This window comes from Lynx canadensis, chromosome E2 (assembly GCF_007474595.2).
Source record: "Lynx canadensis isolate LIC74 chromosome E2, mLynCan4.pri.v2, whole genome shotgun sequence".
Classification (NCBI taxonomy): domain Eukaryota; kingdom Metazoa; phylum Chordata; class Mammalia; order Carnivora; family Felidae; genus Lynx; species Lynx canadensis.
In genome coordinates, this window is record NC_044317.1 from 54,599,607 (window position 1) to 54,620,653 (window position 21,047).

The 21,047-nt window shown below is 49.0% G+C and overlaps 1 protein-coding gene, 1 long non-coding RNA gene and 1 other non-coding gene across 3 annotated transcripts; 2 read left to right on the plus strand and 1 right to left on the minus strand.

The window, feature by feature from the left end:
• Positions 1 to 1,360: 1,360 nt before the first annotated feature.
• On the minus strand, positions 1,361 to 11,819 carry LOC115503299. The gene is made up of 4 exons (XR_003965332.1): positions 11,737 to 11,819; positions 10,807 to 10,973; positions 1,572 to 1,710; positions 1,361 to 1,447 (listed from the first exon to the last, which is right to left on the minus strand). It is a non-coding gene; the product is annotated as an uncharacterized LOC115503299 (long non-coding RNA).
• On the plus strand, positions 10,701 to 19,147 carry LOC115503233 (sialic acid-binding Ig-like lectin 5). Its single transcript, XM_030299331.1, has 9 exons — positions 10,701 to 10,859; positions 10,945 to 11,349; positions 11,523 to 11,801; positions 11,996 to 12,043; positions 15,723 to 15,980; positions 16,061 to 16,345; positions 16,651 to 16,750; positions 17,042 to 17,123; positions 18,834 to 19,147. Exons 1-9 carry the CDS (start codon positions 10,796 to 10,798, stop codon positions 19,005 to 19,007), a joined length of 1,695 nt encoding a protein of 564 aa, XP_030155191.1. The 5' UTR covers positions 10,701 to 10,795; the 3' UTR covers positions 19,008 to 19,147.
• Positions 19,148 to 20,685: 1,538 nt separating this feature from the next.
• On the plus strand, positions 20,686 to 20,792 carry LOC115503629. Its single transcript, XR_003965462.1, has one exon. It is a non-coding gene; the product is annotated as a U6 spliceosomal RNA (small nuclear RNA).
• The last annotated feature ends 255 nt before the right edge of the window (positions 20,793 to 21,047 follow it).

Consider the following 21,047-nt stretch of genomic DNA (forward strand, 5'->3'; position numbering starts at 1 on the left):
CCCCACATCGGGCTCTGTGCTGACTGCTCAGAGCCTGGAGCCTGTTTTGGATTGGGACTGTTTCGGACTGTGTGTGTGTGTGTGTGTGTGTGTGTGTGTGTCTGCCCCTCCATGGCTTGCACTGTCTTTCTCAAAAATAAGTAAACATTAAAAAATAAATGAATAAAATTACACAATGTTATGTGTCAATTATATCTTAATAAAGCTGGAAAAAATAAACTCTAGGTGCATACATAGTACTTAATGGTAAATATTACTGAATATTTATCAGACGAAGAAAACCCTTCCCATGGATCTCTTCCCTGACTTGGCCTCCAGCATCATCCCTCTCCCCTTCTGAGTCCTCCCTTTCCATCCTGCCTGCTTCCTACTAGTCCTGTTACAGGCAAAATCACATATTAACGTTTACAGAACCTCCTAAAAATCAGGGCTGACCACAGTCAAAATACCTCTCCATCTCCTCAGCCCCAAAGACTAATTTACAAGCCTCTAATTTGACTTTCCAGATCAGGGGGCAGGAATTTTTTTTTCAGAGGGGCAGAGAGCATATATTTTAGGCTTTGCAAGCTGTATGGTCTCTGTAGCAACTATCCAACTCTGTGTTTATAGTGCAAATGCAGCCATAGACATGCTAGAAATGAATTAAAGTGGATGTGTTCCAACAAAATTTTATTTACAAAAGTAGGCAGCCCACTAGCTATAGTTTTTTTTTTTTTTTACCTCTATTACAGGTTGTTTTTTTTTTAACTTTTATTTATTTTTGACAGAGTCCTATACAGAGACAGAGCTTGAGCAGGGGAGAGGCAGATAGAGAAGGAGACACAGAATCCGAAGCAGGCTCCAGGCTCTGAGCTGTCAGCAGAGAGCCCAATGCAGGGCTTGAACTCACAAACCATGAAATCATGACCTGAGCCGAAGTCGGACGCTTAACCGACTGAGCCACCCAGGCGCCCCAATTCCAGGTTGTTTTTAATCTTTCCCAGTCTATTTGCGTATCTCCATATCCTAGCTCAGCGATCCTTCATATCATTCTCTAAGTGTTCCCATGCTTGCGTATTCCTCAGCATCTTCTTGCATCCACATTTCTCCTCCAGGAAGACCCAACACTAGGTCATCATCTATTTGACACCTTCTTATCCTCAAAATAAACTTTAAAAAAAAATAGATGTCAGGGTTGAGATGGTGAAGGCAAGCAGGAATTTTTTTTTAAATTTTTTTTCAACGTTTATTTATTTTTGGGACAGAGAGAGACAGAGCATGAACGGGGGAGGGGCAGAGAGAGAGGGAGACACAGAATCGGAAGCAGGCTCCAGGCTCTGAGCCATCAGCCCAGAGCCCGACATGGGGCTCGAACTCACGGAGCACGAGATCGTGACCTGGCTGAAGTCGGACGCTTAACCGACTGCGCCACCCAGGCGCCCCCAAGCAGGAATTTTTAATCTTCCTCCTAAAAAAAATGAATATTTTACTTAAAATAAAAATCATCTTGAATAAAACAGTCCCAAACCCCCCAGTAGCACCGAAACCATGTCAAGGATAAAGCATAATGCCATAAAATCATAAAGTAACACCTAAAAACAAATGGAGGATTTTGGCGTGGCGTGAAAAAAATGTCTGTGGCCTAACTCTCTCTGCCTTACATCCAGGAGGGACAGCTGAGTCAGACTTCTGTTTATGTTAATGTCAAGCTGGGTGACATGAGCCAACCATCTGTTGAAAACATTAAAAGTTAATGGTTAGATTTCCAACCCAGACAAGTTATCATCATCCCATCATTCCTCCCTCCACTCGCAACTAAAAATCCTTTAAGTTGTGCAAGAACCCAAAGAGGATTCTGAAACAGTGTGAGTACGAGGTGAATTGGCTTGGGACCCCAGGACTAGGGGAACAACACAGAGGCAGAACATCTCAGTCCCCACCCACCCACCCCCACCTATCAGAGGAAAGACACTCAGACCCATTGTTTCCCAAGTCCTGACTGAGAAACAGGAGGCAGCCAGGTAGGCTCATTTCTCTCCTGGATGGAAGGGGAGCTCTTCTGACAATCAGGCAGGACCACCACCACAAGGGGAATAAGTTAGAGCTGGAAACAAGTGTCCAGAAAATGCTTACCTTCCTCATCAGACTTGAGATATCTCCTGCTTAGAAACACTGAGGCAGATGGGCAGAAAGGGACAAAGAGACCCAAGCATGCTGTCTAATACTTCTGACCCTGACGCTAAGTTCTCCTTTGTCAAACGTGAAGACTAGCCTCCTCACTTTCAGAAGGTGTGTGTGTGTGTGTGTGTGTGTGTGTGTGTGTGTGATGAAGTAAGCTATATTAAAGGAGCAGTACAGAGGCCAGTAAGCAGAGGGCCTTAGCAAGAAGGCTCAACCAAATGGGGCAGACGGACGTCATCCACAGGAGCAACAATGCCTGAGAGTGAACAGGAGAGGTCGCAGATGAAGGAGAGAGAGGCCAGCACGACTCACTCTTGACTGCTCCTCTGGCTCCATCCAACTCCACCCACTTGACCTCCTGGCCTTAAAGTGGAACATAAGCATCTGGGTCAAGCCCTTCTGCTGAGCTGGGAGGTACCGGAGCTCAAAGTGCGACCCTGTTTCAGCACCACGGACAGCACCAGCTCCCCTGCCTAGGGCTCTCCAGGCGTCAGCGTCTCCTGGTGGACGGAGAGCGCCCGCCCGGAGAGCCATTTATCAGCCCCCAGTGCAGAGTGGGAGGAGCCCAGGGAAGGGTCTGGTGACATCCTAGGTCAATGATGTTGGTCAGGTATGTCTGGGACCCCGTAGTGTGTGCTTCCCTCGTCAGACTCGGGCGCTTTGTCCCAAAAAGGTGTCAACCGGGGATTAGGTGCTGTCCTGAGGTGAGGTTTAGGCATAGGTGTCTCCAGTAATTAGATGGAATAATAAAGCCAGTCTTGGGAATTTCTGGCAAGAAAGTATTAATCACTCAAAGAGGAGGTCCTTATGGTATTTAGACCTGTTGTAAGACCTTGGGAGAAATAAGGTTTCTGTTTAATTTTGTAGCTGTCTTCCTACCAAGCCTGAATAACTTCAGAGATGCTTTTTTTTTTTTTTCTTTCTCCATTTAAATTGTTTTCACTCTTTCAGTCTGGGGTGGGTTTTTCCTTTTTCCATGTTCCCTCACATTTCTGTCTGGGAGCCTCCTTGTCCCTCTTACGTGGTCTCAACCACTCCAAGGCTCGCACCTCAACTACTGCCCCGGCAACTCTTACAGTTACTAGCCCAGGATGTCTTGAGCCCTAGAGCTGGGAAGTGGCAGGAAGCCTGGGTCCTGTTGATAGGGTTGGAAACAGGAACTTCATGCCTGCCCAAATCCCCTCATATGTTCCTCTTTCTGGTCCTCACCCTGCTCAGGAGTGCCCACATGGGAGCTGGCTTCCTCCCCTGTGGCCCCTCCAGGGTCTACTACACCAGGCAATCAGGCTCCTACCCAGGCAACCCCTTATCTGAGTCCCCCAAACACCAGAGCAGGGTTCACCACTATTCACCCACACAGCCAGCATTCTACAGGACACTCAGGTTTTCACAGGCAGAGTTGGAAACTTCTAGAAAAGAAAAGATGAGAAGAACTGGAGATTATTTGCCTCTTAGGATAAGGTAAAGTCCTGGGCATGGGAGTCCAAAGGAGGGGCCAGACATGGGGGCACTGTAATCATTGTCTCCCAAACCTTTCTCTCCACCCCTCACCCACCTCTGCACAATAAGGAGGCACTTTGCTGATTTCTCTCTGCCCCTGAACACACACAAATGAATAAACTTTTGTTCACCTGTCACTTCTGGTCTCCCAAACTATTCCCTATAGTTGTGAGTGAGTAGATTCAAGGAGGGGAAAGTCATTTTATATGTCATCTTCTTCACCAAAATTGAAGCTATACTTTATGCAAGATTCTACTACTTGTGTGTTTACCTTTATATAAATATTGCCACTTGACACATATTTATCACCTCCTATAGAATTTGTCATTACTGGGTGCAAACCAAGTCTACAATTGCTTGTGAGAAATGCACATTCTTGCTCCCAAGGACTCACTTTCTATCTTGGGAACAGAAATACACAGTCAAGGAAATTCATCTTCTCACCTGCTTTCTGCCCACCTCCAATCTGTTCTCCACAGAGAAGCCAGAGAGAATTCTAAAAGCCCAAGTGTCATTTCCAGCTTCTAACCCTCCATTGCCTCCCAGTTGCCCAAGTGGAAATAGCAAAATCCTTTAAGATGAGCTCAAGCTGTTACATGGACCACCTTACTTGGCTCAGGGTGGGCAGGGACCAGTTTCTAATGCCTACAGCACACCATAAGCCAACAGCCAACACATGCACAGAAGCACAGACTAATTTATTTATTCTATCAAAGAATAAAAATTTTTTAAAAATATTTATTTATTTTGGGGAAAGTGCAAGCTGGGGGAGGGGTGAAGAGAGGGGAACAGAGGATCCGAAGTGGGCCCCACACTGACAGGCTGACAGCAGGCAGCCTGATGTGGGGCTTGAACCCACGAACTGTGAGATCATGCCCTGAGCTGAAGTTGGACACTCAAACGACTGAGCCACCCAGGCACCCCAAAGAATAACATTTTTTTTTTTAAATTTTTTTTCAACGTTTTTTATTTATTTTGGGACAGAGAGAGACAGAGCATGAACGGGGAGGGGCAGAGAGAGAGGGAGACACAGAATCGGAAACAGGCTCCAGGCTCCGAGCCATCAGCCCAGAGCCTGACGCGGGGCTCGAATTCACGGACCGCTAGATCGTGACCTGGCTGAAGTCGGACGCTTAACCGACTGCGCCACCCAGGCGCCCCAAGAATAACATTTTTAAAGGCAACATCATGACCCTCACATAGATATAAAATAAACATGTGTTAAAGATTTTTTTAGCACTAGGTGTTGTATGTAAGTGATGAATCACTAAATTCTACGCCTGAAACCCATATTGCACTGTGTGTTAACTAACTAAAATTTAAATTTAAAAAAAGAGATTTTTTTATTTTGGCAAAAAAAAAAAAACCCACACACACTATCAGATCTAACCTCTTAACAAAATTTTACGTGTACATTAGTGTTAATTGTAGTCACTATGTTGTAGAACTTTTTCACCTTGCATGATTGAAACTTTATACCCACTGAACAGCATTTTATTTAATTCATTATGAACGAGGGGACCAGGCAGAAATTAAAGATGCACAAATTTATATGGGGTAAAGGAATATTGAAATGAATTTGTGAAGCATGTAAAACTTGCTTGGTAGGAAGATTCAGGTCCCCCACCCCCACCCCAGCCAGACAGAATGTATATGCATGTCTGTGGACAAGAACTATTTGCATTGTTATTAGTTATCTATAAATCATAGCATTTAAAATAGTTCAGAGAGGGGTGCCTTGGTGGCTCAGTTGGTTAAGCATCCAACTTATGGCTCCCATGAGTTGGAGCCCAGTGTCGGGCTCTGTCCTGACAGCTGAGCCTGGAGCTTACTTTGGATTCTGTGTCTCCCTCTCTGTCTGCCCCTCCCCTGCTTGCTGTCTGCCTCTCTCTCTCAAAAATAAACAAACATTAAAAATAAAATAAAATTTGGGGCACCTGAGTGGCTCAGTCGGTTAAGTGCCCGACTTCAGCTCAGGTCATGATCCCACGGTTTTTGAGTTCGAGCACCATGTCGGGCTCTGTGCTGCCTGGAGCGTGCTTTGGATTCTGTGTCTCCCTCTCTCTTTCTGCCTCTCCCTCTGCTCATGCTGTCTCTCTCTTTCTCATGCTCTCTCTCTCTCTCTCTCTCAAAAATCAATAAACGTTAAAAAATTTTTAATTAAAATTAAAATTAAATTAAAATAAAATAAAATAGTTCAAAGGCAATAAAATGCTAGAATCAGATAACCCCAAAAGGGTATGCTTTAAAGAATACATACTTTTTGGGGCGTCTGGGTGGCTCAGTCAGTTAAGTGTTGGACTTTGGCTCAGGTCATGATCTCGCGGTTTTTGAGTTCGAGCCCCACGTCGGGATCTGTGCTGATGGGTCATGAGCCTGGAGCCTGCTTCGGATTCTGTGTCTCCCTCTCTCTCTCTGCCCGTCCCCCGCTCATGCTCTCACTCTCTCTCTCTCTCTCTCTCTCTCTCATGCTCTCTCTATCCCTCTCAAAAATGAATAAACGTTAAAAAAATTTTAATTAAAATTAAATTAAATTAAATTAAATTAGTTCAAAGGCAATAAAATGCTAAAATCAGATAACCCCAAAAGGGTATGCTCTAAAGAATACATACTTTTTGGGGCACCTAGGTGGCTCAGACAGTTAAGTGTTGACTTTGGCTCAGATCATGATCTCCCGGTTTGAGAGTTTGAGCCCCACATTGGACTCTGTGCTGATGGCTTGGAGCCTGGAGCCTGCTTCAGATTCTGTGTCTCCCTCTCTTTCTGCACTCCCCCCCGCAACTTGCACTGTCTCTCTCTCTCTCTCAAAAATAAACATTAAAATTAAAAAAAAAGTATACATACTTTTTCATTGGAGACAGCCAGAAATCTTATTTCACTCATTCTAAATATTCTCACAATTCTTTTTTTTTTATGTTTATTTATTTTTGAGAGAAAGAGACAGAGAGGAAGCAGGGGAGGGGCAGAGAGAGGGAGACAGAATCGGAACCAGGCTCTGGAGCTGTCAGCACAGAGCCCGACGCTGGGCTGGAACCCACGAACTGCAAGATCATGACCTGAGCCAAAGTCAGACGCTCGACCAACCAAGCCACCGAGGTGCCCCAATTCTTTTTTTTAAGATTTTATTTTTTTTCAACGTTTATTTATTTTTGGGACAGAGAGAGACAGAGCATGAACGGGGGAGGGGCAGAGAGAGAGGGAGACACAGAATCGGAAACAGGCTCCAGGCTCTGAGCAGTCAGCTCAGAGCCCGACGCGGGGCTCGAACTCACGGACCGCGAGATCGTGACCTGGCTGACGTCGGACGCTTAACCGACTGCGCCACCCAGGCGCCCCAAGATTTTATTTTTTTAAGTAATCTCTACACTCAACATGGAGCTCGAACCCACAACCCCAAGATGAAAATTCACGTGGTCCACCAACCGAGCCAGCCAGGCACCCCAACATCCTTACAATTCTCAAAGCAAGTATTCATTGATCCCCTAATGTTATGCCAGCCATCTTTATAGTCAGAGTGGATTCAGCAGTAGATGGGAGATACAAGTTCCTTTGTGAAGCTTACATTTTAATGACAAGAGAGACAGACAATAATTAAGCAGATTATGTGTTATATTGATTCATGATAAGGAGTTTGAAGAAAAACAAAAGAGAAAGATATATAGGGGATATGAAATGGATTATACTCCTCAATATGTTGTCCGTGGATGTTATCATTGAGAAACTAACATTTGAGTGCACACACATATACACACACGCACCACAAGCCTTTATATAGACACATACACACAACTTCAATATGCACACACAGAGGACACAGACACACATACACACAAATACAGACACGCATGTACTTCAAAGATACATATATAGAGATCACAGACACAGCTCAAAATACACACAGAAATCACACACACACATATACAGACACAATACAGAAATACACACAAAAACCACAGACACTCATAGATACACAGACACATACACACTTCAAATATACACAGACACACATACCTCAGACATGCACACACAGACAGCAAACACAGACACACACATATATATACACAAACCAAAGAAACACACACACAACAGAGGCACACACAGAGACTACAGACACAAGTACACATGCATATACACAGACACATACACTACAGAGACACAAACACCACAACCACACAAGATGAGGCATTAGCCACTGACTCCTCACGCAGGGAGCTTTGCTCTGGGAAGGCTGGGGTCCTAGTTCTCAGACCAGACAGATCCAATGTCCCAGCAGAAGAGAAAGGTCGAGCTGCCCTGTGACTCTGTGCCACTTTCTGCCATGTGGGCCACCTTTTTGTTCTCGTACACACCTCCCCTGCCCACCAACATCACCATCCACCTGTCCCTGCTGTCCTTGAATCAGCAGATCCAGAGACCTCGCCAGCCCAGCTGCTGGCCTGTGTCTGGAAGAACTGAGGCCAATCACCAGGGAATGGACAGGGAAGATGGAAACATCTCTTGGCCTTTGGAAGATGGACACGAAGCCAGGACCAGTGAGAAGCAAAGTGAAGTCACCTAAGGGGAGCGGGGAGTGAAAGAGCAGGGGGCAAAAATGGCTGCGCTCTGGGGTCACGGGCCAATGTGGGAGGCCGAGGTGCACTACAAAGTGCCTCTGTTCCTGGAGTTCCCTCTCAATCCTTCTCTGAGGGCCTCATGGGGGTGTGAGAGGAGTTCATGGGACATACTAGGAGCCCCCCAAGGGTGCTTGGAAAGATCTTCCCATGGTCCTGGGCCCACCCCAACCCAATAGAACATCTTTTTGGATACTCCAGCGCCTTCTACCCTGACTCTAGGCTCCCTGAGGAAGCCCTTGGGGTGTCTTCGTGATAATTCGGGTGTTGATGAAGAGACCTGGTCAGAGGAACCAGGGTCCCCTGCTTGGGACACCTATGAGCTTCATTGGCTGCAGAGCTCATCGGGTGGTTCAGTTACCGTTCTCTTTCCCAAAACAGAAGGAGGAGGAGGAGGAGGAAGATGGGGAGGAGAAGGGGAGGAGGGAAGGAGGAGGAGTGGGGAAGGAGGAAAGGGAGGAAGACAGGAGGAGGAGGAAGATGAGGAGGAGAAGAGGAGGAGGAAAGGGAGTTAGGAGGAGGGGGAGGAGGGGGAAGATGGGAAGAGGAAGGGGAAGGAAGTTAGGGAGGAGGAGTAAGATGGGGAGGAGGGGAAGGAATATGGAGAGAAGGGGAGGAGGGGGAAGAAGATGGGAGGACGAGAAGGAGGAAGATGGGGAAGGATGGGAGGGGGGAAAGAAGGAGGGGGCGAGGGGAGGAGGAGGAGGATGAGGAGGGGGAGGAGAGGGAGGAAGATGGGAGGCGGAGGAGGGGGTGGGGGAACGTGGTGGTTCAGATCAGACTGGATTTCTTTGGCCCCTGGAGCAGAGAGTCTGATGACTGACATGCACAGGGGCTGACCAGAACACAGCCAGAGCTGCAGGCAGACCCCCCGTCTGCTCACACCACCTGCTCTCTGGAATAAGACAAGCCTGCCTCCCAGAAAACCCTTCTCACCCTCCAGCTCTGGCTCAGCTGTCCCATCGTCCAGGCACATCCTCACCCCCTCCTCCGGGCTCCGACAGCCCCATCCTCCCTCCTGGGTCAGCCCTGTCCACCCCAGGCTGTGACTGTGTCTCTGATTCCCCCATCCTGGCCCTGGCTGTTTCTCCGCCAAGGTCAGCCTTAACTCAGCCCAGCCTCCAGGACTCCCTGCTCAGAAGATGGGAGCAGCTCAGCCAGCAGAGGGACCAGCTGGAACAGAGGCCGACGGAGCCTGTCCTGTCCTGGGGAGAGAAGGGGAAGTGTGGCTGGGGTTAAGTAAGAGTGAGGCAGAGATCCGAGCACAGAAGAGACCGTTACCAAATCTGTCCCTTCCCTTTTCCTCCGTCTTCAGATCAGCCCTCTCCTACGGGCCCGCCACTGGCCACTGTGCGGACTTTGCCCAGGGTGGGCCAGACCAGCCTGCTGGGAACACTTTTCTTGTATGAACACATCCGTCTTCTCAAAAACCCCATGCACTGGTTTGCTAGGGTTATCACAACACAGTACCACCAAGAAGCTTTAGGGCAGGGCTGACCACCAGGAGCTTCTTACTAAAGGCAGGACTCAGAATGACCACTGAGGAATGGACAGGACCAGGCATTTGACATGCAAGATGGCCACACCCGCATCTGCCGAAAATGCCCACCCCTGTCCTCCTGTGGGATTCTCCCCCAGACAAAGTATTGACTGTGATCCTTCCATGGGACTCCTGAGGAAACTGAGGCTTGGAGGCTGGGAGGGCCAGGCACACCTGGGCATTCTCCCTCAACATCATGCTGTGCTATCATCTTGCAGCAAATGCCCAATTTCCAGGCATGGCCTGGTGCATGCAACCCCAGGGAAGCCTGGGGCAGGGGGCTATGAGCTGATCAGGAAGCTCAAGATCCCCCTCGGAGTCCTGGTCCCGTCCACTCTGGCCATTCAGACCTGGGAACTCACCTCCTAGCTGCACAGAGCAATGGGGTTTCCTACAAACCCTGCCTGTGTTCTTACTAGCTCACGCTCTACCAACAGGAGCTCGCGTGGCCTGGAGTGTCTCTGTCTTTTTGGGTGTTAGGGAAGTTTTCGAGACCAGACACAAAGTCTGACACTCTCCCCTTTGACTCCACTCCCCTGAAAGGAGATGGTGATGATGCAGTTGTCATGTTCATTCATTCATTAATCATCATCTCCCTCACCTGGGGTGTGTGGGGAGGCAGGACCTGTCCCCATCTTTCTTGCCTCAAGCTTCCCCTGCGCAAAGTGGTTAAACCCCTTCCTGAGCCCCACAACTGGCAGGACTGACCCTCTGGGCTTCTAGAAGCTGTCATTGGCCGGGTAGTGCCTGCCCTCCTGGTAGGGACAGAGGGGCAGGAGGGACAGGCCACGGACAGGGACCAGGGCGGGGGGCAGTGGATTGCTGGAACCCCATCTGGAAAGTAGGAGTGGTTAATCTTTAAGGGTCACGCCACCTCCGAGAGCATGCTGGAGACAAGTTCCTCTTCTACGGGCAGTCACTTTTCAGACATCAGCCCCGGGCTTCCTATCGGGGCTTCCTGCCCGTCCTGTAACACCAAGGCACCATGACTCTTACCCCACAGATGCCACCATTGCTGCTGCTGCTGCTGCTGCTGCTGCTGTGTGCAGGTGAGTGGGCCAAGGCGAGAGGACGGGGCCGGGGGCGAGAGGACCGGGCGGGCAGGGGCTGCCACTGACCCTTGATTCCCCACAGGGTCCCAGTCTCAGGATTCCAAATTTCAGCTGCAAGTGCAGACACCCATGATGGTGCAGGAGGGTCTATGTGCATTCGTGCCCTGCAGTTTCTCTTACCCCCCAGTCCAATACACTGAGGAGGACCCAACTCACGGCTACTGGTTCCGGGAAGGGACCAATACAGAGCAGGGTGCTCCAGTGGCCACAAACAACCCCAATCGTGAAGTGCAGCAGGAGACCCAAGGCCGTTTCCACCTCCCTGAAGACCTCAGGGACTACAACTGCTCCCTGGACATCAGAGACGCACAGAAAAGGGACTCGGGGACATACTTCTTTAGGGTGGAGAGAGGGTCTTATGTGAAATACAATTACATAGGGAGGAAATATCATTTCAAGAACTACCGGCTCTTCCTGCATGTGACAAGTAAGGAGTGGGGTCAAAGAGAGGACATGCATGGGTCCTGAGGGCCCCAGGGCAGGTCCGGGAGGGGACCCCCTGATTTCCATCCTGGCTGGGAGGAAACGGCTGGCCTGGTGTAGAGGCTGCTTCTGGGGGCACACGCAGGGCCTGGGTCTCGGTCTCTCTTTCTCCCTCAGCTCTCACAAGGACACCTGACATCCACATCCAGGGGCCCCTAGAATCTGGCCAGCCCAAGAACATTACCTGTAGCGTGCCCTGGGCCTGTAAGAGGGGGACGCCGCCGACCTTCTCCTGGATCGGGGATGCCCTCACCTCCCTGAGCCACGGGACACACTTCTCCTCGGTGCTCACCCTCACCCCGGGGCCCCGGGACCACGGCACCAACCTCACCTGTCGAGTGACCTTCCCTGGAGCTAACGTGAGCACAGAGAGGACCATCCAGTTCGACGTGTCCTGTGAGTGCCAGGCCAGGACGCCAGGGTCCCTGAGGACAGTGGGTGCTGGGGGTGGGGGAGGCAGGGTCTAGAATTCTGGGGAGGAAGGAAAGGAAACACGCAACTCCACCCTTTTCCTATTTCTGTAGTTTCTGGGAGAATAGGGCCAACCCTCATCTTCCTGTGTCTGAAAACGATTATGTCTATCTGTCCAGATGCGCCCCAGAACCTGACCATCAGCGTTTTCCCGAGAGAAGGCACAGGTAGGACGCAACCTCCTCTCTCAGGCTTTGGCGGAAGGGGCGTCTGTCTCCACCCCTCAGAGCAGAGCTGGGGTTTTAGAACTCAGGTGGGAGAAAGGCTCAGGCCAGGTGTGGGGTAGCGGAGGTGGGACCGCCCCCCGCACTGGATCCTCAGCTTACAAACTGGCTTCCTCCCACGCCTGACCCTGTTCCCAAGGGGTTTTGCACAACCTCCATGCCTGATGGGTGTGCCGCTCCCTGGTGCGAGGGCTGTGTCCTCCTCCCAAATCTCGCCCTGTTCCCTTAGGATCTGGACCCTGCTTATTCCTGCAGTTTCCTTCAACATTCACATGATATTCTTTAAAATAGTAAGCGTAAAGTGTGTTGGTCTGCTCAGGCAGCCAGAACAAAATACCACAGACTGAGGGACTTCAGCATCAGACATTTATTCCTCACATTTCTGGAGACTGGCAAATATAAGGTCAAGCTTCCAAGGTTCCAGCCAATATGGTTCCAGGGGAGAGCTCACTCGGGGTGAGAGGGGTTGCTTTTCGGCCGTGTTTTCTCTAGCGCACCTGAGAGAAAGAATGCTTTCTGGGGCACCTGGGTGGTTCAGTCGGTTGGGTATCCGACTTCGGCTCAGGTCATGATCTTGCAGTCGTGGGTTCAAGTCCTGCATCAAGATCTGTGCTGACAGCTCAGAGCCCGGAGCCTGCTTCAGAGTCTATGTCTTCCTCTCTCTCTCTCTCTGCCCTTTCCCTGCTCATTCTCTCTCTCTCCCTTTCTCTCTCAGAAATAAACATTAAAAAATTATTTAAAAAAAAAGCAAGAAAGAAAGATGTCTGGTGTCTCTTCTTATAAGAGCACTAACCCCATCCTGAGTGCCCTACTCTCATGACCTCATCTAACCCTATCACCTCCCAAAGGCCCATCCAAAGGGCTCCAAATACCACCGTATTGGGGGTTAGGGCTTGGACATTGAGCTTGAAGGGAACCCATTCCAGTCCCTGGCAAAACTGAATAAGAATAAAATACTGTTCAGCACCTGTGTATCTCCCCTCTTGGTTATCTTTCTAAACATAATCTACGCATTTCCATTTAAAAACACACACATACCGGGGCGCCTGGGTGGCGCAGTCGGTTAAGCGTCCGACTTCAGCCAGGTCACGATCTCGCGGTCCGTGAGTTCGAGCCCCGCGTCAGGCTCCGGGCTGATGGCTCGGAGCCTGGAGCCTGCTTCCGATTCTGTGTCTCCCTCTCACTCTGCCCCTCCCCCGTTCATGCTCTGTCTCTCTCTGTCCCAAAAATAAATAAACATTGAAAAAAAAAAAAAAAAAAAAAAAATTTAAAAACACACACATACCTACACACCATATTGTATACGCCGCTCTACATCTTTATTATTTTTTTAAGGTTTTTATTCAAATTCCAGTTAGTTAACGTATAGCGTAATATTAGTTTCAAGTGTATGAAATAGTGATTCAACACTTGCATACATCGCCTGGTGCTCACAAGTGCCCTCCTTAATCCCCATCACCTATTTCCCCATTGCCCACCTCCTCCCCTCCAGTAACCATCAGTTTGTTCTCTATAGCTAAGAATCTGTTTCTTGGTTTGTCTTTCTCTCTATTTTTTCCCCTTAGCTCATTTGTTTTGCTTCTGAAATTCCACATATGAGTGAAATCACATGGTATTTGTCTTTCTCAAAACTGACTTATTTCACTTGGCTATTATTTTTCATAGACTTTTCACCGTGGCATAATTTTAGGTTTATATAGTACACAGAGTTTCCATAAAGCCCTCACCTAGCTTTGCCCATTGTTAAAAGTCTTACATCGCCATGATGCATTTGTCCCAACTAAGTGACGTTAGTCCATGACTGTCTATGAGTACATAGGAAACCTTCTTCATGCTTCCTGACGACTCCATGGTCTTCTAATTCGAAGTATATTACAATGTAAAGTACTTCATTAGTCCCCATTGGTGGAAAGCCACGGTGTTTCCAGACTTTTGATAAGACAAATAATACTGCAACAAATAACTCGTACAAACATTCCCCATATGTGTACATGTGTCTATAAGATAATTGTCTCAAGAAGAAAAGTCCCAGATCAAAGGGTGTGTTTGTAATTTCTACAGAGACTGCCAAATCATTTGGTATGGAAGTTGTTTTGTTTATAATCCCAAACTGCTGAACATTTTCATTTCATCCTTGCTGATATCTTACGTGAACTCACTGCCATTTTAATTTGAATGATCATTTTGTAAACAACGTTGTGTATGTTTCGTTACATTTAAGAATCATTTGTATTTCTTTGTGGACTTTTTCTTAGTGATTTGAAGAAGCTCTTTTTTTTTTTTTTATTTTTATTTTTGGGACAGAGAGAGACAGAGCATGAACGGGGGAGGGGCAGAGAGAGAGGGAGACACAGCATCGGAAACAGGCTCCAGGCTCCGAGCCATCAGCCCAGAGCCCGACGCGGGGCTCGAACTCCCGGACCGCGAGATCGTGACCTGGCTGAAGTCGGACGCTTAACCGACTGCGCCACCCAGGCGCCCCTTGAAGAAGCTCTTTTTATATGAAGGAAATCAGTTGTATGTTAGTTGAAAGGATTTATTTGCAGCCTAATAATGGCCTCTTTGACTTAGCCTGTGGTGACTTTGTTAGGCAAAAACATGTTTGTTTTTTTTTTCTTTTGAGGGGAAGTGTTGCATTCATTGGTTTCCTGGAGTTGGCTTTCACTGGTAGGCGGGAGCCAATTGTGTCCATGCTTCCTCAACTCTGGGTTCAGTGACATCTAGTTGGGTGCTAGAAATTGGCCGGGAGGGATGTTTACACTAAGGAAATTGGCAAATGTCACAAGTCAGGGTTGGTTTTTTTTTTTTCCCTCCCCTCCTCCCTCCCCAATGAGCTGGTTGTTAACCATTTACCAGTAATGTTGTGTGTACCAATATTTCCTTTCAAACCTCTGCCTTTCTGTCATCTAATATTACTTTTTTAACCTCCAGAAGCCTCATATGTAAACACTCCCAAGCATACACATTCACTCAAGCCTTACAGGACTATTTGATTTTCCCTGACGTGCAGGGCCTTCTCACGCCCCAGCCGTAGCTGCGTTTTCTGTGTCTGCCTCCCTCAATTGCTCTTCCTTACCAGCATCATCCTCCAGCCAGCTCCCAGCCCCTCTTCTGCTCTGCTGTAGCCTCTCCTCCTCCAGGAAGCCCTCCCTGCCCTGACAGTGTCACTGAACTCCCATCCTCAGGGCTCCCTCCGCACAACGGACCCCTGTCACAAAACACATCACGGTGATTTGGGGGCATCTCGCTCACAAGACTGTGAACTCTCAGACCCGGCTAAATGAGACGGGTCTTTGTGAACTTAGTGAAAGACAGAACGGCAGGTTCTTAGAGGCAAATCTGGGATCTGCGTTGGCACAGATGGCTGAGGTAGGTGGGTGAGAAATGAGGCAATTCAGACGAATACAAGAGGGATTCTTAGAAAGGCTGTAGTGCCCGCTCCCAGCTCTGTCCCCTTGGGCTGACCCCAAACGTAAGAGCCCATCATGCTGTGGAAGAGAAGAAACAGACTTAAATGATGTGAGGAAAAGAAAGAGACAGAGAGAGACACAGACACAGACAGAGACGGAGACAGAATACCCCTGGTGAGGGCCGGGGCCTAACTTGTTCTCTGTCTTGCCAGCACCTGAGGCTCTGCGCAACGGTTCATCTCTCCCAGTCCAGGAGGGCCAGTCCCTACACCTGGTCTGTGACCACAACAGTAACCCTCCTGCCAAGTTGAGCTGGACCCGGGGCAGCCTGACCCTGAAGCCCTCACAACCCTCAAATCCCGGGATCCTGCAACTGCCCCGGGTGGAACTGGGGGACCATGGGATATACGTCTGCCGAGCTCAGCACCCGCTGGGCTCTTTGGAAGCATCCCTGAGCCTCCTTGTGAAGAGTGAGTTGGAGCACACCTGGGAAGGATGCCTGGGTCCTGGGAGGTGGGGCTCCTCTGATCCCTCTCCTGTCGTCCTGCAGAACCCCCGAAGCTGTTTGGTCCCTCCTGCTCCTGGGAGGGTGAGGGGTTGCACTGCACCTGTTCTGCTCAATCCCAGCTGCCCCCCTCCCTGCACTGGCGGCTGGGGGAGGGGCTGCTGGAGGGGAACCACAGCGATGCCTCCTTGACCGTCACCTCCAGCTCCGAGGGGCCCTGGGCAAACAGCAACCTGAGCTTCATGGAGCCGCTGGGCTCCAGCCTCAGACTCAGCTGCGAGGCCAGGAATGTGCATGGGGAACAGAGCGCCACCGTCCTGCTGTTGCCAGGTCAGGGGGCTGTGTCGGGGTGAGGGGAGGGTGATGCCTGGAGGAAGGAGGTGCACGAGGCAGGATGGAGCAGAGAAGTGCTTCTGACTCTGGGGCGCCAGAGGTCCAAGTCACCGGAAGGTTGGTGGGGGAGGGGCTGGGGGAATAAGTGGCTGGGATCCCATAGAGGGACAGGGGGACAGAGGAGCCAGTCCTGGATAGAAGTGGGCACAACCCGGGGTCATGGATTCCAGAAGGCTGGAGGCTCAGGTGCCTACTTCTACTTCATGGTGCTGGAGTTTACCCCGGGTGCCTCTTACCTGCAGGGAGACCAGGGCCCAGGACGGGTGTGCTTCAGGGGGCGATTGGGGGAGCTGGTGTCACGGCCCTGCTTGCTCTGTGTCTCTGCCTCATCATCTTCTTCGCGTGAGTGGTGGCCCCGGTTTGGGCGAGGGCCTCGCGAGTTTGGGTCAGGGAGGGGACTCAGAAAAATCTCCCAGACTCAAAGCCCAGAGCTGGAGGAGCGCAGTGGGTTGAAGCTGCATCAGGAATTCAGCCTCCTGACCCCTGGGCCAGTAGTCTGTTCCCCATATGGGGTGGGTGGTTGCTGTCTGCAAGGAGGGAAGATGTGTTCTCATTGTGGTCCCTGCAGCCAGACAGTTCCGGGGTCCCAGCAGTGAGCCAGCCAGGCTGAAAGGTCCTGATCTCTCTCCTCAGAGTGAAGACCTACAGGCAGAAATCAACCGGGAAAGCAGTGCACAGGAATGACGTCCATCCCACATTGAATACAGTCTCCCAGGTGAGTGGCGTGGGCATCTTTCTATCCGGTGTCCTGGGCTGGGCCATGAGGTGGCTCACTCGGCATGCCAAAAATGAGTCCTTCCTTGACCACCCCTCCCCCCACCAAATTTGGTCCTCTCTTGGGATTTCTGGCTGCTCTCATCTCAAAGACTGGAGAGACACCTTTTCCTCTCCCCTCTCCTCCATTTAGACCCTTCCCTGCCGAGCCCCCACTGTCTCCCTCTTGGGGCACTGGCCTCACTCTCCACAACTCCACCTCTCCTCCCAAGCTTTGGGCAAGAAATTCCCAAACAGCTGTCACCCCTGTGCCTGCCCCCCCCCCCACTGTCTAGATCAGCAGAGTCCAACAAAAATATAATGTGAACCATGTGCGTAGCTTAAAAGTTACTAATGGCCACATTTAAAAGGTAGAGAGGGGCACCTGGGTGGCTCAGTCGTTTAAGCATCCGACTTAGGCTCAGGCCACGATCTCACAGTTCCTGCATTCGAGTCCCATGTCGGGCTCTGTGCTGACAGCTCAGAGCCTGGATCCTGCTTCAGATTCTGTGTCTCCCTCTCCCTCTGACCCTCCCTCCTCATGCTCTGTTTCTCTCTCTCTCTCTCTCAAAAATAAATAAACTCTAAAAAATTTTAAATAGAGAGAAGCATGAGGTCTATTTTAATATGTTTATTTAACCCAGTATATTCAAAATATTACTTCACCATCACATCATCAATAACCAATGTATAGGTTATTAATGAGATAGTTTGCATTCTTTCTTCTTCTTCTTCTTCTTCTTCTTCTTCTTCTTCTTCTTCTTCTTCTTCCAATTCTTCTTCTCCTTCCTTTGGTACCAAGTCTTCGAAATCCAAGATTTATTTCACACTCATGGCACACCTCCACGAGGAATCGCCATGATTCACGTACTCAGTAGCCACATGTGGCTAGGAGCAACCGTATTTTACACAATTTCCTTGGGCTGGTGTTCTGTGATCTGTCCCATGCCCTGAAAAGGAGCTCCCTATCCCCAGGCAGGACTCATTTTCTGTGACTTTGTGCGTTTGCATGCATGATTTCCTCTGTCCCTCCCCATTTGTACCAGCCGGACCCCTAATCGCCTTTCACACTCCAGTCTCAATATTCCCCTGTCTTATGCAGGGAAACTCATCATGCCTCCCTGTAATAACCGCAGGCCTGTCCCCAGCACCCTGTGAGCCTCTGGGTGGGGGCGGGGGGTGAGGCAGAGCTCCTACACGCCTCAGTGATTCTCACCCACACCCCTAGCACCCTTCTTCTGCCCACCAAATCACAATGTGCAATTAGATAATTTGCGTGTCTGTGTGAGAGAGACAATGTGATACTGTCTCCTTGCCCTCATAGGCAAGGTCCTCTCTTGGGATTGTCTGTCTGAGGTCAGATAGGCTGTCTGAGGTCAGAGATGGTGTGTCCTAAAGAGTTTCTTGACCTTGCACACTCTGTCTATAAAATGGAATGACAACAGTTATATTATCCATAGGGGAGTGGTGGGGGGATTTGCAAGGAGTCAATGCCATTATGATGAAAATTTGTTAAAGCTACAAATGAATGAGTGAGTGAGTGAGTGAGTGAATGAATGAATGCTCAGGAAATGGGCATGAAGTGGATAAATGGTTAAGTGTTCCCCAAGCCCCTACTTCCCTTCTCCAGACCCAAAGGCCAGCTCAAATGCCTTTCTTTCCTCCCACTCAGGATCACAGCCAGTCAGACAGCCGGTCAGACCCCCTTTCCCCAGCCGCAGCTGCCTTCCCCTCAGAGAAAGAGGGGAAGCTCCACTACGCCTCCCTCACATTCCACGGGCTGAGGCCACACAACTTTCAGGACCGGGAGACCACCGAGTATGCAGAGATCAAGACCCAGAAATGACGACCCCACCCACAGCCCCCCTCAGGAGCCCAGACAGGGCATCTCTGAGGAAATGCGTGTCAGGCACTGATGTTTTTTATTTTTATTTTAAAATTTTTTTAGTGTTTATTTATTGAGAGACAGAGAGAGAGAGAGAGAGCACAGATGAGCGGGGGAAGGGAACAGAGAGAGGGAGACACAGAATCTGAATCAGGTTCCAGGGTCTGAGCTGTCAACACAGAGCCCAATGCGGGGCTCGAACCCATGAACCACAAGATCATGACCAGAGCCAAAGTCAGATGCTCAACCGATTGAGCCACCCAGGTGCCCCTAAATTTTTTTAATGTTTAATAATTTTGAAGGAGAGAGAGAGCGTGAGCAGCGGAGGGGCAGAGAGAGAGGGAGACACAGAATCCAAAGCAGGGTCCAGGTTCTGAGCTGTCAGCACAGAGCCTGACATGGGGCTTGAACCCACAAACGGTGAGATCGTGATCTGAGCTGAAGTTAGATTTTAACTGACAGAGCCACCCAGGCGCCTTGTAAATCTCTTTCTGCATGTAATTAACAGGAGAAGATATTTCCCAATACATGTATCTGACGAAGGATCCATCCACAGTATAAAAAGAATATATAGGGATCTTCCAAAAGTCAGTAAGAAAAAAGCAGACAACTCAATAAAAAGGAAAGAAAGCCAAAGGGCCAATTAGCAGATAGAAAGGTGTTTAACTTCAGTAGCTGCCAAGGAAATGCAAATAAAACCCCCAATGCTGTGCCACAACACAACGACCACATTGGCTAAAATAATAACAATATCAAGAATATCAAGTGTTGGAGACATTACATTAAGGGAAATAAACCACCATCAAAAGACAAATACTGCATGATTCCAGTTATACAAAGTATCTAAAGTAATCAAATTCTTAGAAATTTGGGGAACCCCCAGGGAGGGGGAAATAGGAAGCTGCTATGTAATAGGTAGAGTTTTAGTTCTGCAAGATGAAGATTTTCTAGAGATCAATGATGTGCATGTAGCTAGTACACTTAAAAATGTTTAAGAGTGGGGCGCCTGGGTGGCTCAGACGGTTGTCTGACTTTTGATTTCAGCTCAGGTCATGACCTCACAGATGTGGGATGGGGCCCCAGCTCCTAGCTGAGCATGGAGCCTGCTTAACATTCTCTCCCTCTCTCCCTCTCTCCCTGTCTCCGTCTTTCTCTCTCTCTCTCTCTCTCTCTGCCCGTCCCCCTCTTGCATGTGTGTGCTTTCTCTCTCTCTCTCTCTCTCTCTAAAAAAAAATGTTGAAGATGGTAGACATTTATGTTGTTTTGGTTTGGTTTGGTTTTTTACCACAATACAAATAAGTGATGTACATAGTGGTTACCAAAGAGCTGAGAGGTTGGGAGAGTGGGTGGACAGTTAGCATTTAATAGGCACAGAATTTCACTTTAAAAAGTTCTAGGGATGGATGATGGGGATGGTTACACAATGTGAATGTACTTAATGCCACTAATTGTACCTTTAAAACAGTATACTTTACCACAATGAACATTTTTTTTTCCTTGGGGCACCTGGCTGGCTCAGTCAGAAGGGCATGCGGCTCTTGATCTCGGGATCGTGAGTTTGAGCTCTACGTTGGGTGTAGAGATTACTAAATAAATAAATAAACTTAAAAAAAATTTTTTTTCTTGAAGAATACCAAGTGTGCTTCAGCAGCACATATACTAAAATTGGGACGATCCAAAGAAGATTATTAGCATGGCCCCTGGACAAGAATAGCAAGTGTCGGTGAGGATGTGGAGAGGGTTACTGAAACTCTCATATATCGCTGGGCCAGGGTGGGGAGTGAGAATTGGTACAACCATTTGGAAAAATGTTTGTCACTCTCTACTAACACTGAGCACAGGAGCCAGCAATTTCACTGCAACGTGTGTATCCGACAGAGGGGCGCACAAACATTTCACCAAATGCGTGTGAGAAAGTTCATGGCAGCTGTGGTTGTAATGGCTGAAAAATGGAACCTGTCCAAATGCCCACCAGCACTAAGACAGGTAGATAGTCGACAG